Source organism: Cyprinodon tularosa, unplaced genomic scaffold (genome assembly GCF_016077235.1).
Source record: "Cyprinodon tularosa strain WSP-4 unplaced genomic scaffold, ASM1607723v1 ctg151, whole genome shotgun sequence".
NCBI classification, from domain to species: Eukaryota; Metazoa; Chordata; class Actinopteri; order Cyprinodontiformes; family Cyprinodontidae; genus Cyprinodon; species Cyprinodon tularosa.
Genome location: NW_024038343.1, coordinates 488,159 through 514,460, shown reverse-complemented (window position 1 = coordinate 514,460; position 26,302 = coordinate 488,159). Strand labels below are relative to the sequence as shown.

Here is a 26,302-nt window from a genome sequence, read left to right as displayed (position 1 = left end):
TTTCACATTGTTCATGTGAAATGAGCCAAACTTTCAGGGATTTTCTATTATCTAAGGCAAGATAAAAAATGACATTTTTTCCAATTCTTGTTTCTTTGCAGTGGTTACCTGTGATGTTCAGGGTGGATTTTAATAGTTTTTTGAAAATCAATAAACAGGTTATCATCCTCTTGTCGCTTACTTCCCCATGACCTCTTAGATCATCTCACTGGGCTACTTTCTGTGCCCAGAGCAAGACTGCAGAGGCCCATCAAGCTTTTAGGATCATGGCTCCACTTTCATAAAATGCTCTGCTGCCTATTATCAGACGAGCCTCCTCCATATGTTCTTTGAATGATTAATTACTAAAGGCTGTTTTTTAACTGATGAGCATTGTATGCTTTTAATATCTATTTATGTTTTATGCGTTTTATGCTTGATCTTTTTTATGCGATGTAAAGCATTTTGTAACTATGTGGAAAAACACCAAAGATAAATAAATATATTACTTTGTTAGACTTTTACTGATAATGCAACTTTAATCTTTTGTTTTCTAGATTTTTACATTCGTGATTAATCTCCCCTTCACTTTACAAATACACTCTTTGGATTGGTTGGCTACATAGGATCTCAATAAAATAGCTATAAACTGGTGTTTGCTTTGTAAAAACATTTGCAAGATGATTTAGATCACTTTTAGGCCTGATAGCTTTATCCTTTGACCTCATGCTCTATTTTTTTTTTTTTTTTTTGTATTTCATGCAGATATTTTGTTCTTTCAGGTACAATGGAACAGAAAATGTTTGAAAGATTATCTGTGGGATCTTAAAACAAAGAAGCAAGAGCTGGTTTAAAGCTTTTGCAAAGTACTGTAATTGACGGTTTGTGTCAGATTGTAAGGTCAGCTTTTAGTTGGACAGTTAAGGTAATAGCCTCTTTTTCAACTAAGGACTTATGTTAATTTCTTGGAGTGAAGTCCCTGCTTATCTCCTGAAGTGGAGTGGAAGCTTAAGTTCTATAAAGTCTCCATACTAGACTTGGCCAAGCATCTGTAAGTGCAGGGCAGAAAAACAAACCCACACCATCTGTGTCTATGAAATCTACTTTAAAATAAACCATAGAAACAAGGAAAACATATACATCCAACAATACTTCAATTTGTCAGCAGAGGTTTATTTAAAAAGCAGAACAGAAGAAACTGTCAAAAAGAAAAAAAGAAATTCCAGCCACTGTGTTTTCCAGGACGCTACATGGCTCACCAATTTGTCTGCCCCGTTCCAAGATGAAAATCCTTTGAAAAGGCTGCCTACAGTAGCTGCTCTGCCCCCTCCCAACTCCTCCTCAACACTCCATGACTAAGTGAGTTAGCCAGCTATTGGGATGGCTGCCCTATTTACAATAAGTCCCTGGGTTAGAGACTGTGCAGAGAAGGTGGCAAAGAAAGACATAAATACCATTTCCATTGTGGTTTGCAGACGACAGCTACCCCACAGATGGCACCCATCCTTGGATTCATGTGTGGTATGCATAGATTTTGGGTGCAATTTGGGCATCTGAGTACAGAAAGAAAGAAAGGGCAGTGTGTTGGTCTGGAGGTTGTAGGAGGGAGGGGAGTAGCTGTACAGGGCTCAGGGTGTCTGTTCTCTAGTTTTCTTTTTTGAGTCAATAGTGTTCCGGCAGCTGAGGTTCTTTATGAGGGAAACAATCTGGAGGGTCTTGTCAGGGTGCCGAGCAGCTGCCGTTTTCTGGCGAGCTTCTTTCATAGGCCACAGGCCTGCAGTAAGCTGGTGAATGAAGGCGCACCCTCCTCTTCCTCCTCTCTGTCCCTTCGCAGCTCCTCTAATCCCCCCCCCCCCCCCCCCCCCCCCCCCACCCAACCCGCCCTCTAAGGCAAACCTTTCAGACTGGATGCCCCTCCTTCACAAAGCCAGATGAGGAGAGTAGGAGGTTGTTATCATTGTCATCGAACCCTGAATAAAACTTTATTGAGGTATGTGAAGATTTTGCCCGTCGCACATTAAATATGGACCGAAACACAACAAAACAAACCTAAGAAATGATGGCACATTTGATCACATCTCCTAAACCAGATATCTGACTGGATCTCTGGAAATAAAACTGCATCCTGATTCAGGTTAATCTGGTTGAGGCTAATAACATTATGTCCTCTTCAACTTCTCCTGAGAGTGATTCTTATTAGTAGAGCAGTAAATTAGTTTCCGCTCCCTTTCTGCCTTTAACATAGTTAGTCAAATCATTACGCCACACTTTGATTCCCTTCTTCATATAGAGCTCTGGTATTAGATAACATTCCCTAGACTATTATTTAGCAGTATATCTTTCTATCCAAGCAGCCACTTCGGAGAGGGACGTTGTTGAAGCTGCCCAGTAGCTGGTGTGGAGTCGTAGCAGTTAGCCTGCACCAGTTGGCTCCCGGTTTGTGTTAGGCTTCAGTTTCCAACACGCATGTCCCGTTTAGCTGCTGTCCGCAGGCACAAGGTTTCCTGTGGTGTCCAGCTGCATGCATTTACATGCACAGGCTGACACCGGGCACTCTGTGTGGTCTCTGTAAAACATACAGACTGTTTTAAGCAAGCTAAAGAAACAACGTAATTCTTGAACTTAAAAAAAAAAAAAAAAACACACACAAAAAAAAGAAATAAACTGGGTACTAGATATCCAAAGATTCACCAGCTTCAGATTATACATTTCAATGGCAAAAAAGAAACTTCATGTTTTTTGAATTTGAGAGTTTGAAGCATCAGGACAGAATAGGAAAATGATTTTGTTCATAACTTGTTTAAATCTCTGAAGCTCCGAGGCCTGCAGGTGTTAATCGACACCATGCCAGGATGGGAAGACATCAGCGGTGACTTCAGCAAAGCAGCTGCTGCTGTGCATAATTCTGGGAGGGATTATAAGACTATTTCCACTTCATTTGAAGTCAAAATTTAGATTGGGCAACGATCAGTAAACATGGAAAAAATATATATTGGATCTTACTTAGAATTTAAGGCTGGAAATTAGGAAAAAAAAACTGAACAAGGATGGCTTGTTAGAGGAGTTGCTGGAAGAACCAAACAAGGAAATGGCAGCATGAGTTAAATGAGGAAAGTTGCCAACAAGACTCCTGGACATCAAAGACAAATTTAAAAAAGAGATCTTTAGCCGTAATGTCAAGGACCAAATTAGGAGAAAACCCTAAAAACATCACAGCAAAGACACCTCCTGGCAACAGTAAAACATGGTAGCACATGCATGAGGATGTGGCCTTGTTTAGAAGGGCAGATAAATGGCCTAGTCAAAGTACAAACTGTAACCTCATAGAACCTAAAACCTGAAAACTCATTTAGTTTGATCTCAAATTAAAGGCTTGTGGAAAAAAAAGAAAGAAAAAGAGAAAAGAGAAAAAAAGATGCAAAACAGAATAAAATTAGTTTAACATAAGAGACTCAGAATAACTGTTACTTTATTTCTTTCTATTTGTATGAATGGTTTAATAAAACTAAACTAATGTTCTATAAACATACAAGCGATCAATAAATAAATTGGAAAAAATATTTTCCATTACATTTGGTGAAATGTCAGGAAAAGTGACAGATGCTCAGATCAAACTTTTAAAGTTTATTTCTAAAGTTTAGTTTCCCTAAAGCCTTGACCACCAATACTGATTTAATTTAGTATTTTCTTGAAAGACTGTAAATAAAGTTTAGACTGTGTTTTTAAAAACTAATTTTCTTCTCTCTGAGTGGCTGAATGAACCAAACTGACATGTTTCCACATGACCTAGAGCTTAGGTGTGGTGATAAAACTGTATTTCTGAGTTTCCAACCAACTAGTCACAGAACAGGATTAATAAAGAAAGGAAAAAAACGGGGAAAAACAGCAGAGCTCAGCTGCGTTCACAGTACATCTCTAATGTGCACTACAGCTTAGAGAGAAGAGGTCAGTATGTGATACAAACCATTAGATCGAACTGATTAGAAAAATCTCCCCTACCTGAACCAGCTCAGCATGTGACCTGCATGGCCGCCATGTCGACAGTTGTGACACCAGGTGAACCAGTTGTTAAACTGGGCGAGTTTGTTCTCCCTTGTTAAGTCCATTTTCTCATCAGACTTTCCTGTTCCTGCAAAAAAAAAAAACATTCATCCTCAGAAATCCAACTCTCAGAGCTGGTAGAACTGATATCACAGCAACAAATGTTCAGGTGAAAACAGGTTTTAAATGCTGGTCGATGTTAATTATTTATTTATCGGCAGTAATTGCATGTCTTTCACTAATCCTCTGTACCTGAGCAGTTGGTAACTGGTGTGCCCATATTCATGAGGCAGAGGGCGCAGCGTGGCAGCGGTTTCCGGCAGCCAGGACAGCTGGTGACTTTAGATTTAGTGGGGGAGCCGCTGACCCCGTACTGGCTGAACCCTCGACCCTGATGAGGCATTGCCGAGCAGCTGTAGGAGATGGACTTTCCACAGAAGTTACAGCTCACAAACACCTGCCAAGAACAAACACAGCACTGGGCTGATAAGAACCTGGCCGCAGCGAAGGTAAAACCCAACGACTGCAGGCTCAGCAGCTGCCTGGACTTTTTTTTTTATTTGGATGAGATCAAATGATGAGCAGCAGATAAAACAACTGTAATGGTAACATGGTGTGAAATACAGGCCAGGTAATGAGCAGCGTTACCTGAGCTAGTGGTTTGGAGCTGGGGTCCAGCTTGCCTCTGAGGATGTCGAATTCAGCCCGTTTGTGCCAGAACCTCCATGCGTCCAGCAGGTTGCGATAGTTTTCGATCCAGCACTGCACTCTGGGGTCTTTCAACACGTCGCCAGGTGAACCCTGATAAAAGTGATAATTTATGAAAAACCTCTTCACCTTCATATATGAGAGCATTCACGCAGGGAAAGGCAGTTCTCATGCAGCCGACACTCTAAACCGAGCTCCTGTCGGTACAGGCTGCAGGACTTGTTATAACAAGAAAACTAAATTAATTAAACGGCCCCTTGATTTATCTTGTAAATTTATTAAAATATGTAGAAATACAGGTTTAGTTTACACACAAAATTTAGGTAACATATCTATTTATTTATTTATTTTTTACATTTACTATGAGTCTTACTTCTCTTTAATAGTACCAGAAGGGATGATCCAAAGAGAAAAGTCAGAGGTCTGTCCGGAATATAGATGTAATGCTACTGTAATTTACTACTTATTTCACTGTACCAAAAAATAAAATCTAAGTAGGCTAATTTGTCTTAAAAATATGTGTGTTTTCCCTTGATTTAAGCAGACAGATACTCCCCAATGGAACAGTTATTTCCATTTAAAATTAGAAAAAAAACAACTTTTTATCTTATTTCAAGTCCATAATATATAATTATTTTCTATTCTAAAGCAAATATACTAATCCAATTGGCAGATCATCCCTTTATCTGTTGAAGTAATACAAACAAACACCTAGTTTTAAGAAATGTTTACTTATTTTTAGATTCGTTTTTGCACTGGGTCATTCTGAACTTTGTTATCAGTTCACTGATATCTTAAGTCATTGTAAGTCCTGGTTACACAGAAAAGTAACATAAATGTATATTTATTTCGCTGCTGCAGGGGGATTTTTTTTTTTCATCCAATGGCCACTTTCTGTATTCTGGTCATACTCTGTGTGATGGAAATAAAATGCACAGAATCAAGTAATATTCTACATCCAGATGTTCTGTGAACTGAGGTTTTTGACGCTGACTTCACATGGCAAGATAATGATGCCGATTTTATTGATCTAATTCTGAAAGGCACAGATTATGTGGATGTTTTAAGGATAACCTTATGAAATAATCCTGCTCTGTGTGTTAAGTTATCTGCTCTAATTAAAAGGACACCAGGACGGCTCGCAGTGTAATTTGGAGAAATCCAACATGATGGATTGTTTTGTCCTGATACATCAGAGTGTGTTGTTTCCCCAAGTACACAGAAGGACGCAGTGACGTGTAGCCAATGAGAAAGTGTTTCCCAGGGAAAAAAACAACAACTCACCAGTAAGCAAGCAGTGCCCCTGCCCCTCACTTCTATTACCAACACCTTTTCTGTCCATTGCTCAACGAATTCATTAGATCTGAAGAGTTTTTGGGAGATTTCTGGTGTTACAACTGAACATGTCTGATTAAAACCTTTTTCGTGTGTGGTGCGTTGTGCACACACTGTAGGAGTGAAAATGTTCTATCTACTATATTTAAGTCATCTTTGGGGTCTATTGAACCCTTTATAGGACAAGTTACCGTTTTTGATCACTTGCATACCCCGTACAAATGGAACCCCCCCAATCCAGCCATTCAGCAAAGATACTGCTACATGTCTGTACATCCTATTTTGGCATTTGACCAGTTAGATGAGCCCTGGAATGATATATTACATACTGTAAACTAAGCTGAAAAAAAAGTTAACAAGTCAAGAAAAAAAAAGTTAAAAGCATAAAGTTAAAAAGTAAAGTCAAACATATAATAAGCCTAGTAAACAATAATGTAATAAAAAATGTAAGTGCCATTATCAGCATTAATGCCTCTAAGGTTATTTTGTACGAAAAAAAAATATCTTTTCGTTTTTCTTTCACTCTCAAGGGTGTTTTTCATGAATTTCTTATAGAAGCACTTTTGTTTTTTTTCTCACTATGTTAAGGCAAGTTGGCGTTTACTGTTATTACATTGACGTTTATTTTTACCATCAAAATATCCATTTTTTTTTATTGTTAAAAAGGTTATAAAGTCTTGTCCTGGATTCCAACAACACTGTTGGCTTGAAATTTATATTTTCAAAGTATTTCACTGAGTGTCGTATAAAGGGTCAAAAAAGAACATTTTAAAATCTTTCTGTATGATTCAGACTTTAAGAACATGGGAGCATAAACAACATGAAGACTGATGAGTTTCAGAAAAAGGTTTGGCTTGGCTGCATACCTAGCATACTAATCATGTCTGATGCAGACTGTGTGTATACCGGAGGCTGATATGTTAAAGATCAGAGGAAATTATGGTAAAAATGTAATTATGAAAAAGAAAGTCAGGAAATATTGGGTTATCCAGAACTGATTGCATGTTTACGTTATTATAAAAACGAGTTGTTTTTTTAATCAGTGCATGTTTTAGCGTTAGAAAGGGCCATTCAAAGTAAACACCTAAACCCATGCAGCTGTTTTAAATTTTTCTTAGCGTAAGGGCTGCAGGAGTAAATGATCTAGTAAAACCGAGAACCAAGACAAAAAAAAAAAATCTTTGCAAGACTTTTTTCAGCAAGAAGGAATGAACAAAAAAGCTTTTGAATTAGCAAAGCTGGTTGAGATGAACCCCTAAAGACTCCAGCAGTAACTGCAGTAACGGAAAACTCTACAGACTTTCCAAATAAGTAAAAAAAAAAAAAAGAAACCCACTGGACTTTGTTTTCCAAGTTTCAAGATGTTTCGCTCCCCATCCAGGAAGCTTTTTTTCAATTCCAAATGCCTGGATTAACGTTGCGTTCCAAGCTTTATACAGTAGCCCAACAAAGCCTTGTTATGGCTTATAAAACATGCAAACTGAGCCAAAAGAACAGGTACTCCCATTAGTAATGGGAAGTCGTTGAGTTTGTTGTTGGCCTGCCAAACCCGATACTGGCCTATGTCTCTGAAAAGGGAGTCATTAGGGTCGTTGTTGGCCTGGCTAACCAGGCAGGATGTTTTGGTCCCCTGCACAGCGATGGGGGTTGAGATGATAGCGGGAAGGAATCGACTCTATTGATTTGTTGTAGGTTTTTAAGAGCCGAACTCTACAGACTCTTAAAGGAGAAGTTCGGTTTTTAACACTTTTAGCCCATTTTCTGTAGTGTCCAGGATGAAATCGAATGATCGACACCAAAATTTTGACAATTGGTCCTGTCTCTGCTTTTTGGCTCATTTAGAATCCACCCCTGGCTGCTTTAGAATGGCTTGCATAGAGCATGTCCGATAATGTCCTTAAAACAACCTTAAACGTTCTTTTTTTTTAAATATGCTACTCACTGGGTCGTCAGCGCTGTTCAATGACGTTCCAAAAAAAGTTTCGTGAAGAAAAAACTTTCCTGTAGTGTTTTATTTAGCATTTTGTAAATCCCATTGAGTTCTGTTGGAATATTCAATATTCCCCTGCCACCGGAAACGGAAATGGGGCCTGTTTACACAGTTGTAGTCTTTTCGCTTCACTCTGTGTACTCCGACGTCGAGGTGCTAACGTCTCTGTTAAACACTTTAAAAAACTCTGAAAATGGAATACGAAAGGTGGATTCTTGATTCTCGACGTCGGAGTACACAGAGTGAAGCGAACGTCATTGAACAGCGCTGACGACCCAGTGAGTAGCATATTTAAAAAAAAGAACGTTTAAGGTTGTTTTAAGGACATTATCGGACATGCTCTATGGAAGCCGTTCTGAAGCAGCCAGGGGTGGATTCTAAATGAGCCAAAAAGCAGAGACAGGACCAATTGTCAAAATTTTGGTGTCGATCATTCGATTTCATCCTGGACACTACAGAAAATGGGCTTAAAGTGTAAAAAACCGAACTTCTCCTTTAAATACAGAGGGCAGAATATAATACCAAACTTTAGTATTTTATTTGTAAAAAATTTTATAAACCATTTTTCCAGCACGTTACTCTGTTATGTGTTGATCTATCTCAACATATAACAAAGTATGGGTATGAGCAGTTTTCCGAAGAATTCTAGACAATTCAGCTGAGTACCTTGAGCATGCAGAAGCTTGCGGTCTGCACATCCCCGGTTCGGTCCACATAGCTCTCCATAAGATCTACGCCATCTTTAGTGAGTCCGGTCAGCAGGATTCCCTCCAGGTTCCCAGCCTCCTTCATTTCATTGGTTAGTTTGTCGATGTAACGTGGCAGCTGCAACAGGAAGATTCAAAGGCAGACACAAACTCATATAATAGTCTTGACAGGCTATCTGTAGAAATATGCAGCAGAAAGATTCCCTCTGTAATTACCTGAACATCGTTGAGAAACATGCAGGCAAAGGCGACTCGGTCCCGGACAGCAACATTGCTCTCATACTGAAACAGAAACAATGATGATGATGATGTTTCTTTAAATGAACTTTAGTTGTACTTGGATTTTAACATATTTCAAATTCTTAGCCTTCTCCAGATTCAGATTTAAATAAACATAAAGCCAAACTGAGTCAGTTCTAAAAACCAGCATGGCTCGATGACTCAATGGGTCTTCTGATTAGTTTTTACCAAGAACAGGTTTGAGGGAAATTGGACTGATAAACTAAAATGGAAAACAAACATGGATTTTGGCCTGGCCCACAGGTTTCTCCTTTACACAACAGTTTTATGATCTATAAAACTGATGATGAAAATGGTAAACACTGCTCTTCCTTTGCACCTGCGGCTTTTCCACATAAAACCAGTGATGTAATACTTCAGTTTATTCATCTTAAGCATAAATAAACTTTTCTTTAAAAAAATCAGAACAAAAGGTCCATTGTTATCATTATTGGGTTTTTTCTTCACGAACTGGCTTTAAAGGTCCATGACAGTGGGGTATTTATTACCAGCACGCCATCGTAGGCTCCAGGTTCACTGGTGAGGAAGGCGAACATGATGCAGAGGTAGGGATTCTTCAGCTGGAGCCTCAGAGAGCTGCACATCTCCCTCCACAGGGAGGACTTCTCATCAGTGTAGCCTGACAGAGCCATGGCCACAACATTCAGGTTCAGGTCACCTGTAGAAAAAGAACAAAGAGAAGAAGATTCATCCACTGCCTGCAGTTTGAGAGGAGAATCAGTCAGAAGATCCATTCAGAGATTCATACCCATCTGTTTCTAAAGCTCTTAATGATAAGTTTGATTCTTCTCTGTTCCAGCTTTGGGTAAAAAGTCCTCAACACTTTTAAAAGCAAGAACTCGTAATTCATTCCAAAAAAGGTAAAAAAAAAAACAATCCACTTTTTTTGGAATGGAAACTTGGAAACTACAAATTTTAGTTACTTTTAAAGATGGTCATTTTACAGCAGGAGCTTCTTGTGAGTAAATAACTAATACTTAATGGGCCTTTTTTAAGTCAGAGGACTCCAAAGTGCTTTACACTACAGCTACATGAAAACAAATCAAGAAGTAACACAGAAAAAGCCTAAAGGACATGGTTAAAATCTTTTAATTAATATGATTAAATTTTTTAAAGAATACATCTACAGAAAGTCGAGCAGTGCAGAATAAAACAATCAATTTCACTGAAAAATATTTAGCTTATAAATAATTGTTTAGTAGATTTTGTGTATTTACTTCTGGTTATGATATAAATGATTCTGCACCAAAAGGAATATAAGCGTTTGAAATTATTGGGCCGCATGGTGGCGCAATGGATAGCGGTGTTGCCTTGCAGTAAGAAGGTTCTGGGTTCAATCTCTGGCTCAGGGTCTTTCTGCATGGAGTTTGCATGTTCTCCCTGTGAAAGCTTTGGTTCTCTCCGGGTACTCCAGCTTCCTCACACAGTCCAAAAACTTGACTCTTATGTTAACTGGTTTCTCAAAATTGTCCTTAGCTGTGAGTGTGTGTCTTTGTGTGTCTCTGTGTTGCCTTGCAACAGACTGGCAACCTGTCCAGGGTCGACACGACTCTTGCCTGTAGACTGCCGCAGTTAAGCACCAGCCCCACAGCGACACTGAAGAGGACTAAGCCGGAGAATATGGATAGTTAGAAGTCACGTGAGCTCAGGTGCTACCAGATCCTAGTAGCTGTGAGAAAAGGCCCTTTTTCTGGCGTTACTTTTCTCAGATTCAAGCCAAAAAGCCAAGAAAGAAGTAAAACTATGTTGAACATCTGTTTAGATTTTGAGAATTGGTGCTCATTTAAGGAAGCAAAGGGTCTCAGAAGCCAAGCAACGGTAAACACTTTCCATCTGGAAAGGTAAGTAAGGTGGACCTGGAAACTGGCTGACAAACAGTATGAAACGAGAACAGGCGAGCCAACTGTAGCACTAACTGACTGGAAGGAGTTAAACGTGTACATATCTCCTTTAAGTGCAAAGAGGAATCTGCCTAAAGCTGACAAAGCAGTAATAGGTGTGATTATACTTATGCCACACCAGTTGGTGGCAGACTAGTGCTGTCACACTGGTGAAAAAGGTAGAAGTAGGATAAATAGAATAAATGCAGAAGAGAGAAAAACATGAGACCTGCAAAGAGGAGCAGCCAGTAAAATGTTTAATATCCCAAATAAATACAATAGTTTGTAAATCACGGATTCTAAAACAGAACTGCTACACTAAAGTTTGCTGAAGTTATTGTTTGTTTTAAGGCCGATTCTTCATGATGGAACGAACCAATAAAGAAGCTTTGCACATATACTCAAGCCCAGCTTTGTCTAGACCGGGCCAACATTCAGCCTTCCATCCATTCACACATTTAGATACTGATGATGGCGAGGTATATTTAAGCAATGGCGGCCCTTTGGCTCAATAACAGAAGCACGGCTGGTGTACAGAGTCACCACTGGGCCATCTGACCACCATCAGTATGTAAAGCAGGAGAAGTCTCTTGCTCAAGGCTTGACTGAGATGAGTGGAAGTAGGCTTTGCACCGGCGACTCTCCAACTGCGTGACAAACTCCTGAAACCTGCGCCACACACATCCAGCCTGGTTGTGGATAAAATACTGGAGTGTAACAATAAGCTCCTGAAAAGGCCTTTTCAACAGCCTGACCTTGAAATTTGATGGACTATGTTTAACAGCTTGGCCCGAGGCTGAAAGCAAACCAGTTCAAATAAATTACTTGTCTCAAGAAGAGCAGTTAAAATTCCAACCAGCATCCACCCAGAATCTGCTGATGGCTCTAAAAGGTGTGCAGTTCGTCTGACATCTCCAACTAGCCTGAAGACATCAAACTAAATATTAGAAGAGGGAATTTAACCATTTTAGAGCTGGCATGTGTATGTCTGATACTAAGTAGATGACAGAGGTTTGTGTACCTAATTCTTTTTTTTAGAAATCCTTGATCTTTGTTTGGAGGAAGGACTTTTAATGATATTTAAAATAATAAACTGAATGTGGCTGCATTATTTAATAAAGAAGGTTCTTTTGAAATGTGTGTGCAGGACTTACATTTATCTGTATGAGGAAAAAAACTACCTTTCAATCCTATGGCCTGTCATATAAACTACTTAGATCCTTTATCATTTTTAGAGTTGAACTGATGTTCTGTTAGCCTCGTGAGACCATCCTGATCTCGCAAGCTTTCAAGATTTCACTCGCTAATCAGTCTGGAGACTCTCCGTTGAAGAAAATTTGGAGCCGGTCGGGTTGAGGTGCGACGCAACGAGAAGCGCGACAGTTTAGTCTAAAGAACATGGCGGCTTCAGCCGATGAAACTAGCGTTAGCGTGGCTATCGAGCAAGTTTTATCGGAATGACAGAGTATTTCTTCACTGAAAGAAGAGCAAAACACTGCTCTGGAGGCTTTTCTCAGAGGAAAAGATGTTTTTGCTCTTCTCCCGACTGGTTTCGGCAAGAGTTTGATCTATCAATTGGCTCCTAAACCACATAGATATAAAAAAAAATCATGTATTCATCTGCACTTAAAATAGAAAACTCATATTTTAACCAAGCAAAACTAATAATAATAATAAACTGTTTTGAAAAAAAGCTCTAATCTGTAGTTGACTTATGCTTTGACAATGACTGAGTTGTTCATTTGGTTGGAAAATACTTAATCATATTTCCTCTTAATTGTGTCCAGATATGTGCAGAGGAATCAACACATTCCGTTTGAAATAAAGCAACGGTTCAAGCTGACATGTCTCTGTTGACACACCTTATCTAATGAATGACTATCAGTCATGCACAGGAAGCACTCAGAAAACAGCAGAGAAATGCTTGACCTACATTAGTGAATTTTTTCCTTGTCACACTTGTGTAAACAGCAGACTGCTCTCCCTAGTTTCCTTTATCCTTGAATCACTATTCTCTGGAATAAAAAACTTTATTGGACTAAATTCTAACACTGCTTGGTGTCTGACCTTATTTACAGCCAGTATTCATAGCACATTTGGAGACACTGGCTGCTTTGTTGCAGGGTTCAGCAGATGTTTTTTCACTGGTTATTAACAACAACATTTATATCAACACTAACATGGACTTTGGAAAGAATATTTGTTATATAAATGACAAATCCAGTATACAATGCATTCAATACAAAACATTACACTGAGTTCAATGAGTAATGCCAAAGATGGTTCTTCTAAATCTAAACAATGAGTCTAAAAAATACTTCTCGGTGAAAAAAACTATTTTGAACTAAATTTTTACATTGCTGTGTTACATGTCTTCCTGCAAGGCAGCCCCAGGCGCCTACAACTGTTTCTATTCTTCTAGGGAAATACAGTTGGGTAAAAGGCCATTTTATTTCCTAAACTTACACCAGTCAAATCAGTAAAGAGTGATCGGTGACTCAAAAAAAAATCCTCTTTACTCATTAAATTCATCCAATCACCCAAACCTACAAGTGATATCTCCATGATGAATAAAAATAACCCCAAAAAACACATGCAACGATTAATTTAAGTATCCTCCTCATAAACTGGAATTCAAAAACATCCATGCATCCATCTTCTATACTGGGCAGACTAAAACCAAAAGAAAGAACATCTTAGCTTCTTCTTACTTCTGCTAAAAGTGTTATTTTAACTTTTATTTAAAGGGATAGCGTGCTACGTTCAGACCGCACACTGCTGGAGCAGCAGAAGCAGCTGGTATACATGCAAAGTCTGTGGTTGACGTGCATCACGGCGCATCAAAAGGTCCTGCAGCGCGTTTCGAGCAGCAGGAGCAGCTCATCATGACGCATCAGAGAAGGCGAAGCAGTGCCTCATGGCCTTCTGAGCATCTGACGTGCATGATGCGTTTCAGAAGCAGCAGCTCCTGGAGTTGGAAAAATTGAACTGTTGCTGCTTGACTTGCCACATCAACCAATTAGAGAAGCTGATCTGGGAGCTGGTAGGGAGAGACACAGCACTGCTGATGCAGAACCCTATGATCACTCCAATGAAACAGTTCAAACCTGCCGGCAAAATATGTTTGTTTATATTATTGTGGTGTGTGCAGTTTGATATAAAATTCTTTACCTAAGACCTGATCATTAGTGGAGGTAATAGGGTTGTCAAAAGTATCGATACTCAAAAAAGTATCGATACTGAAACGTTGTATCCGGATACAATACTCATTTTCAAAAGTATCGATACAGCCATCTAAAGTGCAGAATAGAGGAAAATGCACTTTCTGAACACTGTGTGATTGAATAATTCTGTGCATTTTTCAGTTTCAGACAATAAGACTTCAATTTCTTATTGTTGTTTTTTTTATTTCTTGTATTTTTTTAGTAATGAAAATATTTCTGTTGAATTTTAGAGTCTTTGTTTTTATTCTTGTGGTATCGAAAAGGGTATCGAGTATCGAATATTTTCCTTAGTATCGGTATCGAGTTGAAAAGTTTAGTATCGTGACAACCCTAGGAGGTAATAATACTCCAATGAAAACACAAAGGTAAATGCGTCATTAATTCCAGGCAGTAAAAAAGAGAATTTTTTTTTACATATTTTTACTCTAAAAAGGTAACACCACAGCTCATCAGGATAAACCACATCGTTAAAAGTACCGTGTGAGCCCTTCGAGTCGTTAAAATCAGGTGTCGCAATCCCTTTCATGGCGACAGGTAGGTCTTGCAGACTGCCTCGCCGTCAGGCGGATCAGCGAATTCCAGCCAGCAGGTTGTGAAATAAGTCCTTCCATTAAATGTACCTGTTTTAACTGTTTGTTATTTTTCAGATTCTGGATTTGACCTCACAGTTTGAGTGAGCGGCTGCAGAACATCCAGACCTTAGACAGACTGTGTGGCAGTTTAGAGATGGCGTCTTCCAGCTTCAACATGACTGGGTACCAGTGTATGAGATAAGATCCATCCATATAGATTAGAGTTTAGTGTGGGTGGATTTAGAGAAGAAACTGTGAGGCAAGCCTAGTCCAACATCAGTGCCTGACCTCATGAATGCACTCCTAGAAGAACAGTCAAAAATTTCCATGAACGTATTCCTGAACGTTCCAAACAACATTCCCAGAATAGCTGAACATGCATCAGGTGAGCTAAGAGTATACTAAAGCCTTCATATGAAAAACTGAATCCTATTAGATAAGATAAATATCTTTGGGTCCATTTATAGCTAGATGGCTGGAGCGAGCAGAGGAGCTGTTCTTTTGTTGCATTTTAACTAAACCATTTCCCAAATTACAACTGAATAAACCCTATCAAAAACATATAATATCAAAAACATATCAAATAAAGCAGATTTAAGCAGTTTTAAAAACAAAAAAGGATTTTCTTGAGTATAGGCATCAAATATATTTCTTTATTTGTTTTATTTTTCTTTATTTTTAAATTGAAAATGTTAATTATACGAAACAGTTTAACACAGGTTTTATTGTTTTTTGTTAAAGCTGAATGTATCGCCATCTACTGTCTTGAAATAGAAATAAATCTGAGTATTTGATGAGAGAGTTTTCCATCTCCCTGCTGGAGGACCTTTGTTACGCATTTAATAAGGCAAAAATATAAAAAATGAATAAAACAAATATCCTCATCATATGAAATTTAGGATTCAATTTAGGAAAAAAAAACAATTTATCCTACAGAGTGAAAATGGAAACATCTTTGGGTTTCTCTTGAGGTATTCAGCCTTTTCTCACCTTTTTCAGTAATGGCTCCCTTGTTGAGGATCTGGATGGCACGGCGGATATCCAGGTTGAAGAGAGCGATGGCAGCAGCTCGCTCCCACTCACATTCCTGCTCCAGCGAGCGCAGGAAAGTCTCCACGTCGATGTCGGGCCCCCGGCTGATCCAGCCACACAGCCTGAGGGCGAGGCTGCGCTCCTCACTGTGAAAGCGGGTTACGTGTGTCTGCCGGTCCGAGCCGCTCCAACACCTGCGGGTCTCTGTGGTGCCTTCAGGTATCAGGAAAACACAAACTTCAATGACAATGAGAAAACAGCTGAATGATTCGATTTCAGGGTTTGTTTTCTTACCTGAACTTGTCTTGACAATGTTCTTAATGCCCGAACAAACTACAGACTGTTTGTTTCCTTGCAATTTTAGCTCCATGTCTTCTGCACACTGTTTCATATGTGACATTTACATAGGAATCATAAATTCATAAAGAAGTATGATAAGTGGCAACTCTGGAAAAAACCTAATAATATCTGGAACTGATCACATTTTCCCCATTGATGCACTAATGACAAAACTGTATTTCTTAAATTAGAATAAATTCGCAATGCATTTTAATTCCCTTTATGAAGCATTTGCTCATTTTTACTGAACACAAGAAAAATGATCAAACAAACATTTAGAAACGTGAAAAACTAGTTTTATCATACTTTTTTGAGATTCCAGAACAAGTATCTGGAATAAACACTGAAAAGCAATTACCTGAAATCAAAATAAGTTTTTAATGTATTTTCTAAGCAGGATTTCTAATAATCTTAGTACATCAGATTTTAACTTGGGGAAAAAAAAGGCTTAAAAACCGTTGAATTTACCTACTTGCCCAAACATGATTTTAACATTTTTTTTTAAAAAGGTACTTTTTACACCTTTGGTATTCACCCTGCAGCTTAAAGGTCCCAAATTAATCTGCATAAAAAAAAAAAGAATATGAACAATGAGAGCCCCAAAGTTTATGCCATTTGTGCAGAAAAATACCTCTCAGATTAAGCGGACAGCCTTTACCAAAAAAATCTCTTTCAGCCCTCCTCTGGAAAAGCCATTTTGGATTCCATGTGCCTGGCCTCCCGAAGGCCACGCCCCCACAACCCGCAACCATGACAACCAGACAGAGTTTGTAAAGATAGACCAGGATGTGGAATAAAGAATTAGATGAAAGCTGTAGCTTGATCAATGGACTACTTATTTCCCCTTCTGACATCATAAGGGGAAGGATTTTTTAAATGGAGCATTTTACGCACGCATTAGCTAAGAGGAGGAGAAAGGCAGTGAGAGAAGGTAAAGGGTTTTTTGGTGGTCTTTTGTGAACCTTATACATCCGTGACTGTTACAAAATGTTTCAAATATTAAATTTTCATAACATGGGACCTTAAAAACAGTCACATCCATGATTCAAGTGTATTTATATTGAAAGGATATAGGACAGGTCAAACCATAAAGACCTGAGCTGGGGATCATTCCCTCCAGCCAGCTGGTGGTTCCTCCATACCTGGACAGTATCGTGTCCGTACCTGGACTGAGCTCTTTCCCTCATCTTAGTGGCGATGTCTTTATCGATTGCATTTCCTGCACTTTCAGCTGAGTCCTCCACACAGTTGTATAAGTGTCGGCCACAGGCCCACATCAGCGAAGCGGTGGAGCTCCAGGCCAAAGAGATGCGTTCAAACACGGTGAAGTCGGTCATCACCCGGTTGGCTGCAGAGACCACCACCATGCGGTTTTGTGAGGAGGGGTGCCAGGCAAAGCTGCCTATCTGGCTTTCACAGGGCTGCACGCTCCTTTCGATGATTGTGGGCTCAGTCTCATCGCCGATAGGAGTGGGGGTGTGCTGCATGTCATATAGGCGAATTATGTTGCTGTCACGTGTCAAGGTCGCCAGGAGGCCGGTGCGAGTCGGACACCACGCCACCTGAGAATAAGACAAGGAAAAACTGGGATCAAAAGAATGAAATATCCTAAAAAACAAACATGATAAGGAAAACACTACATATCTGCTTAAAAATCAGTACTGGCCAAAGTTGGTCAGTTTTTTAAAGACAATCCTAGGTCGAATATGTACAACTAGGCCAATTTTAAGTAACCAATGTTAACTTCAATCTGTTTGTTATCTGCAATTAATGGTGATCAAATACTCATTAACTGGAGCATACAGACTCTAAAACATGTCATCTGTTAAAAAAGAAAATCCAGTCAGAGCAGTAATAGACAAAAAATATAAATATTATGCATTTTAAGATGAAAAACCATCTTTATCTGCAAAAATGCTCCACCCAAAACTCCTCAAATGGTGTTCTATAAATCTCCACCTCCTAGCCTCAACCAAGAGAGTATTAGCAAACAGATATATAACAGCTTCTGGCTTTCTTTTTCAGAATACAAAATAAGCAATTAGTAAAAAAGAGAAACTGATTCTTTATCAATTTTGTAAGTCTAAAAAAACAAACTCGTTCAGACACTATGGTCACATTATGCATAATTCTACATCCTCCTTTTCATTGTATTACTGCTCTTTTATTTTTCCAAACTAAATAATGACACACAATGCGTCACTGTGTAGTATAACGTGGTTCCTCCACTTTCATTAAGCCTGTGGCCACGACAAACAGCAGGTTCTTTTCAGCCTTTAAGCTTTAAAATAATACTGACTTCATGGCTTTGACCACCAGTGTAATTTACAAGCATTAACACAAAGCGCATGATTGCAAACCAAGAACATCAAAAGAAAATATGTTCTCTTAATCTATGTATAAGTGCTTTACACAATAAATATGCATTTATCATGACCACTTTTATTATTTGGTTTAAACACGCCTTACTTTTTAACTTGCGACCCCCCAGTCCAAAGCTCTTTTTAAAACCTCAGCTAAGGGAAATTGCTATTCTTGTACTGGACCTTTTACCTTTGTTACGTTTACTCTGACTTGTTCAATTTTGTTTATACAGTTTGATGTTAGCTGTTGAACTTTGCCTGAGCGTACCTTAATCAGAGGTTTTGGCTGCTCTGTGAGCGTGAGCACAGGTTTCTCAAACTTCCTCAGGTCCCAAATGGCTACCTGCCCCTCAAAGAAGGAGGCAACACGGTCGGGAAAGTGTGGATCAACCGTCACCCCCTGGATGGCCTTAGTGTTCACAAAGGTTTTCTGGCTTGTGTTCCTCAGGTCAAATATTGCCAGGTTTCTGTGCATCCCAGCCAAGAGCAGCTTTGGGTCTCGGAGCAGCCAGCAGAGGGACAGGCAGGCATCATTTTGGCCTAATTCGTACAGTGGCTTAGTCACTACACTGCTGGAGTCCATATCGACAGAGGACAGACGGATTTTCTCAGCTGCTACGACGGTTTCAGGGGCCAATTTACTGCTGATGTCCCATATAAGAACAGAGAAGTCTGCGCGGTGCTTGTCCAACCCAGCAGCCAGTAGGTTGCTGTCAACAGGGTTCCAGGCTAAAGTGTTGCACTGACGAGCATGTTTGGGGACAAACTCTTTCCCAACCAACTCTTTACATGTGGAGTTGTGGTTCTGGCCCAAACTGGTGAGCACAACCCTTCCGTTAGCTTGTCCCACAGCCAGTAAACACTCAGGCTCATGTTTGGGGTACCAGGCCACACACTTCATATAAGGAGTGTCAGAGTTTATGGCTAGTAATGTAGCAGCAGTTTCCTCAGAGAGAGAAAGAGTGCCAGGCTTGGTTTCTGTGCTGCCCACAGGCCCGATGCTGTACAAGCCCAGCTCAGAGTCACAGATGACATATCGGTCCGGGTGGTGAGGAGACCACAGGATGTCCGGCTTTGAGCCACTCATGGTCGCGAAGCAGCAAGGAGGATTTCAAGGGAGTCTGCCTTTAGTAACCTAAAAATATAGATACAGATAAATCAAACATTTATCAATAAAAATCGTTTACATTTTTTACAAAGTTGAGTTCACATGGACATAAAAATGACATAATTGCCTAAGTTATATTAAATAAGTACAGCAACTGGAATATATAAGGATTCATCATTGAAAAGGTGTGTAAAAGGCCTTACAATTTGTTTATTTTTTTGTTAATGCAGAAGAATGACCTCACAGACAATTTTAGATAAATAGAACATTTCATTTCAGTATCTAAATATTCAGGTGGGAAAAAAAACACCAGGAAATGTTTTGAACAAAATCAAGTCTCATAATTACTGATTACAATGATTCCTATAAAATAAATGTAACTGAATCTGTTTTAACATTTATGATCTATATTATAACTTGACTTTGGTGTAGTTATTATTATCATACACGACTTCCTGCTTCCTGGGGCATAAATATTAAATGACAACAAGGCTGATTTGTCTTAGCTGCTCTACAAAATGGGAGAATCAAAAGAACAGATCTTTCATGTAAGGCAAATCAGGGCATCTAAAGACAGAATGACAACTGCAAAGTTTAAACCATGTGGAACAGTAACAACAAAGGCTGCATGAAGAGTCAAGTTTATCTTGCTCAACTTAGTGGCAGGACGGTAAATTCCAAGCAGTAAGAGAACTGCATCGCACAGTGGCATGATGGGGTCACCGAGTTCCCGTGACGATCATCGGATTCCATCTACATGACAGGTATTTGTATGTAGGGCTTGCCAGCGAAATAAAAAAAATTTATTAACAGATAAGTTTTGAAAACTGCAACAAAAATATTAGGTGGGACAGACAACAATAAATTTAAAGCCTGGTATGGTGGAGGAGCTGTGATGTTATGGGCCTCTTTCCCTTCCAAAGACACCAGGGCTTTGTTAAAATGCAGGTCATTACAACAAATTTAAAATACCAGGACAACTTAAATAAATCTAGCATATTCTGCCAGAAAACTGGATGAGACTCATCATAGGGTTGTACATAAGGATGCTAAGATTAACTCAGAAGTGGATACCAGACAAAAAATAAACAGGCAGTAATTACTGTCCCCCTCCTCTGACTTAAAACTTAATAAAGAGCAATAAACAGCTAGATGGTACTATTCTCTTAGAGATTATGTGGCTGCTGGAATAAATGATTATTTTTCTTAATCTACTTCTTTTTGTGCAACTAAATATCTTAATATAATCTGAAAGAATCATACAAAATCTTAACATATGTTACCAAAGAAGCTTTCATGTTATGGAATAGAATGAACCATTTGTACCATGAAAAATATAACCTGCATACTCCGTTATTCTGTCTAACTTCAGAAATGAACATTGTCTCAACTAATTTTTATTTATTTATCCAAAACAGAGAAATGTCTTTCTTTATTAATCAAAGAGTTTCTTGGTTGATGTTTTATGAACTTTCATTTCAAAAGCAGAGGCTCCCTTAAACTGGGCCTCTTTGCACTGTATGACATGAGATTTTAAGTGCACGATGACATAATCCGATATCATTATAAATACATATATATTTTTTAGGCTGATATCCGATTGGGACATCACTATATCAAAATCTAGAGATAAAGGCATTTTTTGTGCAAAAAAAAAAGAAAAAAACAGGTCCTAGGTTTAGTCAAGTTTTAAAGTAAATGCAGGAAGACACAATATTTCAAAAGATTTTAAATTAAAACGCTGTTACTTTCACTTCTCACCAAACATGAGTAATCAGTGAATCAGCTTTTTTTTATTGCTCGTTCAATTAGTTTTGCACCGATACTGATACCAGTATCGGGCAGGGTCCCGATCCAGCACTAAAATGGTGGTATCTGTATCAGCGAGTACCAACAAATAGTGCACCGATACCATTGTGAGAGCCAAAAGTTTATTCAACTATTGTCACCCATTCCAGGTAGGCAATAAAAAGTTCTACTGTTCACTTTGTATTAGTCTTTTTCCTGCTTCACAAAGGTAGGCAGCAGCTTGACAAAGCTATGATGGCAATTATTTTACATCCGAGTAGTATGCAGTTCTTTATATAAGCACACACACATCAACAAATGGTATCGGTATCGACACATACTGCACAGCCTGGTATCGTATCGGTATCGGGGCCAAAGAATGGCATCAGCGCAACACTACTTTCAGATAAAACTTTTATATTTGGACAGAAAATAAAGCGTTGCGATTTTCCTACATTTAATGTAAACACGCACTTTTCATAGGAAGCTAAAGAAATCTTCAGTCAAATGTATTCGTTAAATTACACCTACTTCTAACACATTATTACTGCGGGGAAAGGTTACTTGCGATACACATATGTATATATATATACACACACATATATACATACATATATACATACATACATACATATATATATTGACATAAATACATACATACATACATATATATACAAATATATACATACATATATATGTATATATATATATACATACATATATATATACATATATATATATATACATATATATATACATACATATATATATACATATATATACATACATATATATATACATATATATATACATACATATATATATATATATATATATATATATATATATATACATATATATATATATATATATATATATATATATATATATATATATATATATACATACATATATACATACATATATATAAAAATACACACATATATATAACACACACGACGTTTTCTGTATGTCAGTTTAGAGCTAAACAAGGATATCCTGGCTGTTGGTTTACTCAGGGTTTTAGACATGTGACACAGACCTCTCAGCGCTCACTGTCAACGTGTTAATTAGCCGAACTATCATTGAACAAACGGATTGCTTCTACAGGGTTATAACTGACTAATATGACTAGGTTTCCTAAAAAATGTCCTCAATCTTTGTGCTTTTAAATGATTTAGAAGTCGTAGAAAAGTCGATGTTTGACTTTTTAAACAAGTTTGGTGACAGGCTAGCATATTTAAGCTAATACTGCAGAGTTAAGTGAAATGAGCCGCCTTTCTGTGACCGGTAAATGCAGCAGTTTAAAATAACAGTTTAAAATATTGTTACAAGATACATTTAACAACAGTACTTACACAAAAAAGCTTAAACGACAGAGAGCTTTACGTTTAGATTTACACATGTCGTTGGGAGCGAGGTTGCAGCCGCAAATATGTTATGGGTTACACCAAAACAAGTCCGTGTCGTGACACGGTTTGACTTCAGGTTCCGCTTGTAGAAGAATGACAACGTAACAAAAGATATTTTTTTTAACAACTCTGTATCTGTATTGCGTATTGTAAAATTTAGATGTTAATATAGTGAGTTGTAAATAAAGCCATATTATCAGAGGTTTGTAAACTTGTCTCGTATTTTTTTGGAAAGTGCACTTTATAAATTTGAGAGAACGGTTGTCCAGGATAAGGTAGAGCTTTTTTTTAATTTGACTTAAAAAGAAATTACAGTAACGGCACATGTAAAGTAATACGAGATTGTGACCAAGTTCGCATTTTTATTGACGTTTCTTTTTAATAAGCAACTATAAAAAAAAAAAAGTTTCTATGTAATAATCAAAAAGGTTTTGCGTGTAAACTGGATTTTGTATCTCTTTTTGTTTGAACTAATGCAATATGATCTGAAGAATATATAATATCAAAAAGGTTATTATTACTGATTGCAAATGCAGCAACAGTGAAACATGTGGAAAGAAATCTTTACAGTCCAAGCAGAGGAGCCTATAGGGTTGAACACATTTTTTTGAAATCTTAACAGAGTTATTTTTTAACAGAAATCTTAATCCTGTCAAGAGTTTGTAGCAAAACTCATCTAAAATAGTTTTTTAGTTTTTATGTAGTCTGTTAATGCTAAATATTAGTGATGGGTCCAGCAAATGCGATGCATGTGTGCAGCGTGGAGCCCATAGAGTGTAACACTGTATCTGTGCGCGTGACGTTTCAAGAAAGTCATGTGACAGATACAGGAGCTGTGTTTAAAAATGTATCTCACCACATGATGCATCTGCTAAAAAAAAAAAGTCTAATCTTTTGCGGTTTATCATTAAAATTATAAAAAAATTCTGCAGAAGCCAAAAATGAACAGGAACGTTTCAGCAGTTGCGTTTTTATTTTAATTTTCTCATTGTATCATACTTTTCCTCCCAGTGATCACTCTTATCTGAATAAACATTTATTTCAAATTGACTCTCAGTTTATGTACTGTTTTTACTGTACTTATTGTTTTAAAATCACGATTTAAAAACCTAGTCCACAAGCATCCTCATTTAAATTTTTCCCCTAAATGTTCACGTTATGATATATCTTTACATTATTTATTGGCTGCATCTAAAAATATCAAAGATATTTTAAATTTAAACATTGATATGTAATAATACAATGTAACTTACAACAATTTAAATGATATTATTGTACAAGGTCATCAAATCAATTCAGATTAGTCTGTCAAATAAGCCTGTTGTGTCTTTAAATGTCCAGCAGGGGTCGGTATTCTGCGGGGCAGCTACAATAGTTTGGCAATATGTCGAATGTACTTCATGATGCCTCATTAACCAATCACTACAAAGTATGAAGTAAAACAGCAAATTCATGAATATTTACTAATGTAACGGTTCTCCTCTCTTTCTCAGATGTGATGTGTTTTACCACTAGAGGGCGCTGCAGGCAGAAATAAAATGTAGAAATAAAATAATCCGAATACCTATTATTATTATTATTATTATTATTATTAGAGGTGTTGCATTGTAACATTTTTGGGGCCCTGTGTTACAGTGTTAATTTTAATGGTTTATTACAAACATGCAAATACATGTAAAAAATAGCAGAGGTAGAATTATTGTCCTGTGTTTATCCAAAAAATAAAATTAATCTCTAGTGTGATTCAAATTTTTATCCAATGACTAACTATAGGTACTTCATTAGGGGGAATAATCTTTCTCACAAACTGTGTATTGTTGAAGAGTTAATAAATGAAAAAAACTGATTACCACCATTGCCTGGGTGCTGATCCTTGGATTTATTTTCCTCTCTTTCACTATCTTCCTGGCCAGCACTGGGATTACCTTTAGCTGCCAACCACAAACCATCCTCAAAGATGGTGGAATTTGTATTTTTTTTAATAATTTTTTGTTCTGTAGCCTCTGAGACTCCAGAAAACATCTGATGCAGACTTATAGTCTTTTCCTGACAAGACACATGTGTCAGTTCCAATCCAGATAAAACCTAATGATTAACTAAAAATAACTTTAAGTTAAATGTACTGGGGGTGTTAATGAATTTTTTGTTCAATTAAAACCTAGAAATAGTAACTGGTTTTTACAGAATCTTAAAATAAATATCTAAGTACATCTTCTCATTTCCATTTTACTTATTTATCAATATACATGTTTAACAATAAAAAATGTCAGCCCACATCCTTTGTCCAAAGTTAGAAAGCAAAAAATAACTAATCTAATAAATACAAACTACATTTGCATTTCATTTAGACAAAAGACAGATATCTTTATCTTTTTTCAGTGCTATTCTAATTGAACCATTCCTAAATATTCCATATAGATAAAAGAAAGCGGTTTATCTCTTCCGTTACCTTAAAATAGCCCAGGTTTTTTAACAAAGTTTGTTTGTACTAATCCAATCCACTTTATTTATGTACTAAGGCCATAGTAAAAGGTAGACATCCACAGAATTACTCTTTAATTTGCAAAAGTCTTTAAATGGCTGTTAAGTTAGGAACTCACGATCAATTGACCAATAGCTTGTGGAAAAACATGAAGTTGGAGGTACAGGGAATTAGATATGTGGTTCTGAGTTTTGCTGCAGAGTGGGACAGCTGCAGGTGTTTAAATCCATGCCCACAGTCTTTCTTCATGGAGTTTGCATGAACTATTTGTAAATGCATGGTTTCTCGATGGATGCTTGATACTTGTAGTAAATAGTAGATATCCAAGTGTATCTGATGCATTGTTGGTTAAAACAGGTTGGATTAGGTGAAGGTAATTAAGGAATGTAAAGCCAAAACCCAGAGTAGTGTTACTTCAAACTAATGTTTATCAACTAGAGATAAAAAAATAAGCAAGAAAAGCTTTTGCTGCTGTTTTATTTCTTTTTGTTTTCCCAAAAATGTTATTAAAGTAAATTTAACTGATTAATTGTAACTAGTTACTATTATATCTCTCATTTGGATTCATCATCTACATCTGTAAATTATTTACTACCAAGGCAGATAATTAAACTAATCAACTAAATGCAAACATCAGCACCAATATAAATTCTGTTTTTCTTCAAAAGCATAAAAAAAAAATCCAGAACAGAAATTTTGAAACAGTTGCCTACAAACAGGATTACAAAATTTAAAGAAGTAAATCCCAAACATCATATCTTGTTGGTTCCAATTAGCTTTGTGTTTGTTGAACACCAAAGAATCAGAGATATTTTCCACAAAAAACTGATTTGATGCTCATATTATTTTAACTAGGAACACAGGACTTGTTAAAGCATAAGAATTAGTTTTTTTCAGTACAATAACAACAAAAATGTGTCCATATGTGTTCTCCTCCTCATTGATATTAATTATTTTGGATCTTCGGTCTCATTACCTCTTTCACAAAAGTGTAATGGTTACATAATACAGATGGAAGTAGCACTCACACTTTAGATATGGT

The 26,302-nt window shown here is 37.5% G+C and overlaps 1 protein-coding gene across 1 annotated transcript; it reads right to left on the bottom strand.

Annotated features, from left to right (window-relative positions):
• Positions 1-1,847: 1,847 nt before the first annotated feature.
• mios (missing oocyte, meiosis regulator, homolog (Drosophila)) lies at positions 1,848-22,838 on the bottom strand. The gene is made up of 12 exons (XM_038279566.1): positions 22,725-22,838; positions 18,739-19,605; positions 17,180-17,669; positions 16,063-16,161; positions 15,727-15,981; positions 9,549-9,718; positions 8,977-9,042; positions 8,720-8,878; positions 4,669-4,821; positions 4,273-4,477; positions 3,979-4,108; positions 1,848-2,545 (listed from the first exon to the last, which is right to left on the bottom strand). The coding sequence occupies exons 2-12, from the start codon at positions 19,555-19,557 to the stop codon at positions 2,455-2,457; spliced, it is 2,637 nt and encodes an 878-aa protein (XP_038135494.1). The 5' UTR covers positions 19,558-19,605; positions 22,725-22,838; the 3' UTR covers positions 1,848-2,454.
• Between the last annotated feature and the right edge of the window lie 3,464 nt (positions 22,839-26,302).

What these genes read in the sequence shown, in the direction of transcription:
- mios (XM_038279566.1), bottom strand. Translation starts at nt 19,557, where the DNA reads ATGAGTGGCTCAAAGCCGGACATCCTGTGGTCTCCTCACCACCCGGAC. An exon ending in TTTATGGTTTGACCTGTCCT is followed by an intron (nt 16,162 to 17,179) that starts ATATCCTTTCAA and finishes TGTAAATGTCAC; the next exon opens with ATATGAAACAGTGTGCAGAA. An exon ending in CATTGTCAAGACAAGTTCAG is followed by an intron (nt 15,982 to 16,062) that starts GTAAGAAAACAA and finishes TGATACCTGAAG; the next exon opens with GCACCACAGAGACCCGCAGG.